This window comes from Danio rerio, chromosome 21 (assembly GCF_052040795.2).
Source record: "Danio rerio strain M-AB ecotype USA chromosome 21, GRCz13ab, whole genome shotgun sequence".
Classification (NCBI taxonomy): Eukaryota; Metazoa; Chordata; class Actinopteri; order Cypriniformes; family Danionidae; genus Danio; species Danio rerio.
In genome coordinates, this window is record NC_141041.1 from 4,386,428 (window position 1) to 4,395,000 (window position 8,573).

An 8,573-nucleotide genomic window follows, 5' to 3' on the forward strand; every position below is an offset into this window, starting at 1 on the left:
CGTTGACAAATATCTTGTATAAAGGAGAAGATTTTGAAAGTCGACATTTGTGGATGAAGAATTTACCATTTAAAATGATAAAATTAACAAAATTGTAAAAAATAACAAATAATTTCTTTTGTATTCAATGCTATCAACATATTATTTTTAGCAGAATAATCAGAAAAACAGTCTTTCCAAAATAATTGCACACTCTTAACTTCGGCCCACTGACGTCATAGCGTGGAACTCTTCACAGCGCGCGTTTACTCCGTACGGACCCTTTTCTTTTGGCTCCGTTTACGGAAGTGGGTCGTCATTATTTACTAAACGGGACCAGTACGATATCGATCATCTGTAGATTAGATTATTTTGTGTTAGTTTGTGTCGGACAGCAGAATGCGCTCGGCCTGGCTGCTGTCGGCCGGCTGTGTGCTGTGGGTCTGCTCTCTGACAGCCGCTATTGAGCCCATCAGCACCAGTATAGCGGTCGGGATGGCAGCGGCTCTGACGGGCTTTCTGGCCGGATATCAGAACATGTTTTATTACTTCAATGAGTGCTGCAGACCCGAGTGGATCTCTTACAACAAAACAGGTGCGTCAGGCCTTTGTTTTTTTAATTTGGACGGTAATATTAAAATTGCTAATACATTTAATCATTTAGAAAACGCTTTTTTTTTGAGGAATTGAGTCTTCATGTTTATTACAATTTATTCTTATTTTAATACATATAACAGTAATAAAACGGTTTTGTTAAAATGCATCAAATATTATAGGCTGTTCTCATTGAGAAATTGATAAAAAGTGTATTATTGTAAAGATATGTCTATTCAATTATTCTAATAACTTTATAATTTAATTTAACATGTAGATTTCTAAGTCTTTTATCTTTAGTTCTATATCACTTTTACAATGTAGATTGTGTCAAAGCAGCTGAACATAGAAGTTCTAGTAAATTAAAACAGTTTCAGTTCAGTTTTTAGAGTTTAAAGTCAGTTTAGTTCAGTTCAGTGTGGTTTAATAATCAGTACTGAGAGTCCAAACACTGAACAGCAAATCCATCGATGCACAGCTCTACAGCTGAGGAAAAAACTTCACCAATTGACAAAAGTGAAGGATAAAAAAACCTTGAGAAAAACCAGACTCAGTTGAGCACGACCATTTCTCCTCAAGCCAAACTTCTTGTGCAGAGCTGCAGTCTGGGCAGTAGAGTAGGTCACTGGCGAGTGTTCAGGCTGGCCCATGGCATCAATGCGGAGACTCGTCTGTCACTGGGGTCGTTCAGAAATCAGTCTTACGCTCTCCACTCGTCCTCGACCACCACAGCATCTGCTCAGAATTAGAATGTCTTTTAGGAAGTGTTCTCGGCTCCGGTTGCCCTAATTAATGCAGACTAGCAATCCTTTAGAGTATTTATATTTCAAAATCTTTAGCTTTTTGTGTATGCTAATGCAACAAGATGAATAATGTGCACATTCCATTTTAAAAGCACACACAAAAAAAACTATTTTTCATAGGTTTATGTGAACATACAGACTCAGTAATGATTCTAAATTTTACATAAATTAGCATATTTTATTGCACATATTTTCACAGTAACATTTTTCATATTATTTATATTTTTAATGTTTCTCTAAGATTTTCCTATTTTTAAATATAATCTTATTTTAATGGATATAACTATACTAATTTTTTTTTTAAATGCATCAAATATTATTGGCTGTACTCACTGAGAAATTGATCAAAAATGTATTATTGCTATGCTAAATTATGTGTTTTATATTGTGATGATGATATATGCAATACCCAATTTCTAAGTCACACACACACACACACAAACACACACACACAGTTCAGACAGGTCTATGTAAACGTGCAAACTTTGAAATTATTTTAAACATTACATCTATCAGTATAATTTATTACACATATTTTTACAACAAGTGTTTTTTATTATTGATATATTTTCACTGTTTATCTTGATTTTTTAAAATGTTTATTTAAATTTATTTTTATGTATATACTTGTTTATTAAATGGTTTTGTCTAAATGCATCAATATTATTGGCTAAACTCACTGAGAAATTGATCAAAAAAATGATTATTGCAAAAATATGTGTATTATTTTATGCTGATATGCAATACCTAATTTCTAAGTCTGCATGTTCACATCTACAGTTTAAAAGCACACACACACACACACACACACACACACACACACACACACACACACACACACACACACACACACACACACACAAATACATAGACAGGTCTATGTAAACGTGCAGACTTAGAAATTATTCTAAATATTACATATAGTCACATAATTTAATACATATATTTTTGCGATAACATTTTTACTATCATTATTTGTATATTTTTTTTGCGTTTCTTTTTCATGGTTATTAAAATGTATTCTTATTTAAGAAATATCGTTGTAAAAATATGTGTGTTAAATTTTGTGGATATATTTAATACTTGTTTTCTAAGTCTGCACGTTCACATATACATTTTAAAAACACACACAAAATACATTTTCTATAGACAGCATGGTCCCGTTTGACCCGTGTTTGTTGTATTTTCGTTTTATAATGATCCGTGCAGTTATAAATGTTTTGAATTTATTCATTTTTTTAAACAATAGAGCAAATTGTTATGCATGTATTTCAATAGTCATTTATTAAGCACACATAAATAATTATTATTGTTTTAAATGTATTATCTTTCTGTTGCTAAAGATGACAAAACTCTTATTTTTGATGGATATAACTGTTTATTAAAACATATATTATTGTCTATATTCACTGAGAAATGCATACAAGTTCTGTATCATTGTAAAAATATGCATTCATTCATGCTAATGTGTGTAATACCCATTTTCTAAGTCTGCATGTTCACATGCATTATAAAAACGCACACAAAATACATTTTCCCTATACAGCATGGCCCTGTTTGACCCATGTGACCAACTTTTCGCGCATGCGCGTTGCGCTTATTCCAAGCAGGAAGTGGCGGCTGTGAGTTGGAGCTTAGTTGAAGCCCGCGTTGTTTTTGTTTTTTTTCCCACCCTGTTTCCGACTAAAATATCGATGATTTATGCAGTAAAATGAACGCTCGGCCTCCTCGCGCATGGACGACGCTATTTCTCTGTATTTTGATCTCCGGGCTGGTCGTGGAGGCCATCGAGCCCGTGTCCACCTCACTGCTGGTGGTGGGAACAGGAACAGCGATGCTCGGCAGGAAAATCTACCGCTATATTTATGAAAACTGCCACGAAAACTGGGTCAACTTTAACGCCACAGGTATACAGCAGGGGAAAATAAGTATTGTTGTTTGACTTAGGTGTGTTTGTGGGCATTATATCCCGCAGAATTCCCATCTAAAATGCCATATTTTGTATTTCCTTAATTGGGTTTCTATTCACTGCTGTTATTAATGGTTTTGGGCATCTAACAATTGAAATTGTTAAGGTATATATATATTAATTTTTAGTTAATGCAGCCAGATGTTGTTTACTTTCAAAATTGTTGTTTGGTATGCTTTCGTTTTATAATGATCTGCTCAACTATAAATGTTTTTAATTTATTCTTAAGCAGTAGAGTGGTCGTTTATTACACGAAACCAAGTAATTGTTATTGTTTTAAAATGGTTATATTTTATTTATAAAGTCGCTTTGTGTGATTTATCTGCTTCATGAGCACTTATGCTTCTATTTATTTGTTAAAATAATTGTATTATTCTTTATTATTATTGCTTTTAAAGAACGATGATACAGCAAAATGTTATTGTATATATGTTATTGTATATATGTTTTATATCTCGCATATATGATTCTAATAATTACTTTATAATTTATATATATATATATATATATATATATATAAATATATATATATATATATATATATATATATATATAAAATGTATATATATATATATATATATATATATATATAAATAAATATATATATATTTATATATATATATAAAATATATATATATATATATATATATATATATATATATATATTTATATATATATATATATATATATATATATATATATTTATTTTTATATATACATATATATATATATATATAGATATATATATATATATATATATATAGATATATATATATATATATATATATATATATATATATATATATAGATATATATATATATATATATATATATATATATATATATATATATAGATTACATTAATTGATTTCCTCAACATTCTACACACAATCCTTTATGTTGATTGACAATGTGTTTTTGAAAATGTAAGTTTTTTTTTTTAATTGTTGCAAATTTATAAAAAAATAAAAAATCCTGAAAAATCACATGTACATCAGTATTCACAGCCTTTGCTCAATACTGTGTTGATGCACCTTTGGCAGCGATTACAGCCTCAAGTCTTTTTGAATATGTTGCCACAAGCTTGGCACACCTGTCTTTGGGAATTTCTGCCCATTCCTCTTTGCCAGTACCTCTCAAGCTCTATCAGGTTGGATGGGAAGTGACGGTGTACAGCCATTTTCAGATCTCTTCAGAGATGTTCAATAGGATTTAGGTCTGGGCTCTGGCTGGGCCCCTCAAGGACATTCACAGAGTTGATGTGAAGCCACTGCACTGATATTTTGGCCGTGTGCTTTGGATCATTGTCCAGCTGTAAGATGGACCATCACCACAGTCAGGTTTTGATTCAGGATGTCTTACACTGCTGCATTCATCTTTCCCTCTATCCTGACTAGTCCTCCAGTTCCTGCTGCTGAAAAAAACATCCCCACAGCATGATGCTGCCACCACCATGCTTCACTGTAGGGGTGGTATTAGCCATCTGAAAGACTCTCAGATCATAAGAAACAAAATTCTCTGGTCTGATGAGACTAAAATTGAACTCTTTGGAGTGAATGCCAGGCGATACGTTTGGAGAAAACCAGGCAGCGCTCATCACCAGGCTAATACCATCCCTACTGTAAAACATGATGGTGGCAGCCATGTTTCTTTAGTTATAAAGCATGTGTTTAATTTAAGTATGTGCTCCTTCCCGCAGGCCTGAAGTATGACCTGGACACAAAGCTTTATGGGCAGCACGTCGCAGGTCAAGTCATCCTGAAAGCCGTCACGGGCTTCATGAACAACAAAAAACCAAAGAAACCGCTGGTTCTGTCCCTGCACGGCTGGACCGGCACCGGGAAGAACTTTGTGAGCCAACTATTGGCTGAAAACATTTACGTGAAAGGCATGGAGAGCAGCTTCGTCCATCTGTTTACAGCAACAGCACACTTTCCTCATGAGATCCACATAGACACCTACAAGGTAAGCTGACTTCATATAAAAGACTATTGACCTTATTCTGAGATGCGGAAGTGCACTTGTTTTTGCGCTTGTTTAAGAACTTTTTATTCAGCTGCCTATGGGAGAAATGACTAGGAATAATAAACGGCAGAAAATGGTCAAACTGCTTCCTTTACAAACAAGCGTGTTCATAACTTTACAGACAAAGCAGAATAATATAATAAGAAAATTTCAGTTTGCAACATCAAGCAGCGAAACAAGCAGTTTTTAAAGGGCCATGAAACCCCCTCGTTTCAGCAGGGTGTTTTCACACCTCTACTTTGGAAAAAGTCAGAAAAGTGGGCGTGTCCAGCTCTGTTTAGGGGGGAGGGTCGGAGGAACTAAAGTGGGATGGTGTGGGAGTGTCTATTTGGGCACGCGCGAGTTTCAGTCAAAATACACACACGAGAAAGTGTATTTTTTACAGTCATTGTGTTTAACCTACATGGACATCTGTAGTCGAATTATTTGCCAGATTATTAAATGGTGGACTTTAACTGCAGTTTGGCTCTTTCATTCAGGGAATTCATTCAAGCCTCTCGCGACAAACGCGATATTTGATTCGAGGATCTGCTCTAAGCGTGTATTTTTCATGCAATGTTTGATACCGCACGGCGAATGAGAGAAAAAAAAGCTCCGCAATTCCCGGAAACTTAGATGCACACGACAGGTAGCGTCAGAAAGCCGCGTGTGTTATTCCGGTCACAAAATGCGGTGCTAACATTTCTGCACTCAGTGCAATAGTTAACTTAATTCGATACGAACAAACTGAATAAACAAAGAGCACTGGTCGCTCACTTACCAAATCTGTAGAGACAGGACAATCACCAGCAACTAGAGCCGCGTCTTTATGAAGAGAATACTACAAGCGAATCCAGATTTCAGCGTTTGCAGATGAGAACAGCTCTCAGGTAAACAATAATCCTCGTTAGACACGTAAGTTATTGTTGTTGAGCGTCGCGTACACTGTTAATCCACACGTGATCCAGGTGAGCTCTCACGGAGAGAAAAGGAAAACGAAACTTAACTGCAGCAAACTATAAAAGCAACACTCCACGCTTGTTTTGCCAACACAACGTGGCGTCTCTGGTGTAAACAGTGACACTAATGAATATTAATGAAGTTGCACAATAGAGCGCGCTGATTGGTTTGAACCAAGCCTTACTCATTCATTAATGCATCACACTGTAAGACGTAATAAGACTCACTCTGGCACAGACGTCCAGTCTGCACGCTGGAATACACGCTATTATGTCATGACCGTGACGCAGCTTCAAAAATTTGTTTCAAACAGGAAGTACGAATTTGCTTGAAATAACGCAAAAACAACCAATTTACACTTTTTAGTGAAATATAGGTGTCCTAATAGTGTTTTTAGCAGTGTGGGACACATATACGACTGTCAACAGCTCAAAAAATGTGTTTTGGTGTTTCGTGACCCTTTAACATCTAAAATGAATGGAAGTGAATGGGACTGGAAATGTCAAGCCAAAAAGATTCAATCGGCTGTGCCTGCTCATACAAAGAATAAGGTCAATAGAATACACAAGACATGTCACTCGTATAGTTGTGAATGAGTACAATGGTGCATTAAGCCCCGCCTTCTTGTACAGGAGCCAATCATCAATTGCTATAAACTGATGATTCATCAGAGAAGGGGCTTGGACTACACTTGTGTTTATACGACAGCACAGTGGAGATTTCTTTAGTCATATCGTTTAAGTCGTTTGATATGCGGCGACATCCATTCAAATATTTGCAAAACAGATCCGCCACTTTTGACAATCATAAACAATCATAAAGCCCCCGTGCTGCAGGAATGAGAAGGTCTGCTGAAGGTGCAGCTGTCGTGCTGTGAGGGGTTTGCGTCTTAAAAAACTACGGCAGTTTGCGTTCACTGAACAGTAAGAATTATTTATAAATCCACATGAAACGGTCCCTTAAAAGTCACGTCTCGCTTTCAGTTTCGGGCTTAGGCACGTTTTGCACTCACACACAAGCGTACCGCTCCAAATCCCAAGTGAATTGTGCCTGAGCCTGATTCAGCACGCACACACAATTCTCAAAAGATCCGGAACACGGGCCTGGGCACGGTTCGGAAAGCATAGTGTGAGTGCTCTTATTGGCTGGAGTAGACGTCTCCCCTCAGCGCGTTCTAGGCGTTAACACGCTCTTTCCGGCAATCTTCTTTCTGCGTTCACACAGCGCAGCAATCCGGCAAATTACTGGGAATGTTGCAACTTCTCTTTCCGGAAAATAGTTTGAACGAATTTACTGGTATTTTCAAAAAGGGGCGGTTTACACATACAGACCTTTCCGGTAATTTTTTCATAAAGGTCTGTATATGTAAAAGGGGCTTTTCACTAGATACTGCGTCACAATACAAAAAAAACTGTTGCAGATTCGGGTTTATGTGGACTTTAAAATGATTTTTTTATGTGCAAATAGATGGAATTTGTGTTATGCATTTTGCTGTGTGTTTATTACATGCTCATATATTAAAATGAGCAATGTCTCCTGCGGGGTTTAGACGCAGTTACAGGATTGGATACGAGGAAACGTTTCCATCTGCCCTCGTTCCATGTTCATTTTCGATGAAATGGATAAAATGCATCCTGGGTTGATCGACAGTATAAAGCCGTACCTGGATTTTTACGATAACCTGAATGGAGTGTCTTACAGAGAGGCCATCTTCATCTTCCTCAGGTCAGTGTCTACTAACAGAACACTTACGAATATATTTTTCTTTTCTTTTTTAGAAATTACTTTATAATGCTGAATTGATAATGAACTAAGAAAAGTTATATTACATTGTGATAATATTATACAGTATTACTCTTTTACCATTTTTCCCCAAATAAATGCAACCCTGATAGGAAAAAGTCATTTTAAATAAATCTAAAGTTTAGAACAGTTACTATACATTTTTATTTGCTCTTAAACTGCATTAAAGGGCCTTATATATATATATATATATATATATATATATATATATATATATATATATATATATATATATATGTATATATGTATATATATATATATATGTATATATATATATATATGTATATATATATATATATATATATATATATATATATATATATATATGTGTATATATATATATATATATATATATATATATATATATATATATATATATATATAAATATATATATATATATATATATATATATATATATATATATATATATATATATATATATATATATATATATTAGGGC

General features: G+C 34.6%; 1 protein-coding gene across 2 annotated transcripts in view; it reads left to right on the plus strand.

The window, feature by feature from the left end:
- Window positions 1–239: 239 nt before the first annotated feature.
- Window positions 240–8,573, plus strand: part of tor1 (torsin family 1) — a 13,494-nt gene continuing 5,160 nt past the window's right edge. The window contains 3 exon segments of one of the 2 annotated variants that reach the window (NM_001200015.1): window positions 240–574; window positions 5,045–5,310; window positions 7,859–8,034. In NM_001200015.1, coding sequence (NP_001186944.1) covers window positions 379–574; window positions 5,045–5,310; window positions 7,859–8,034 — 638 coding nt within the window. In that variant the 5' untranslated portion in view covers window positions 240–378. 2 annotated transcript variants of the gene reach the window in all.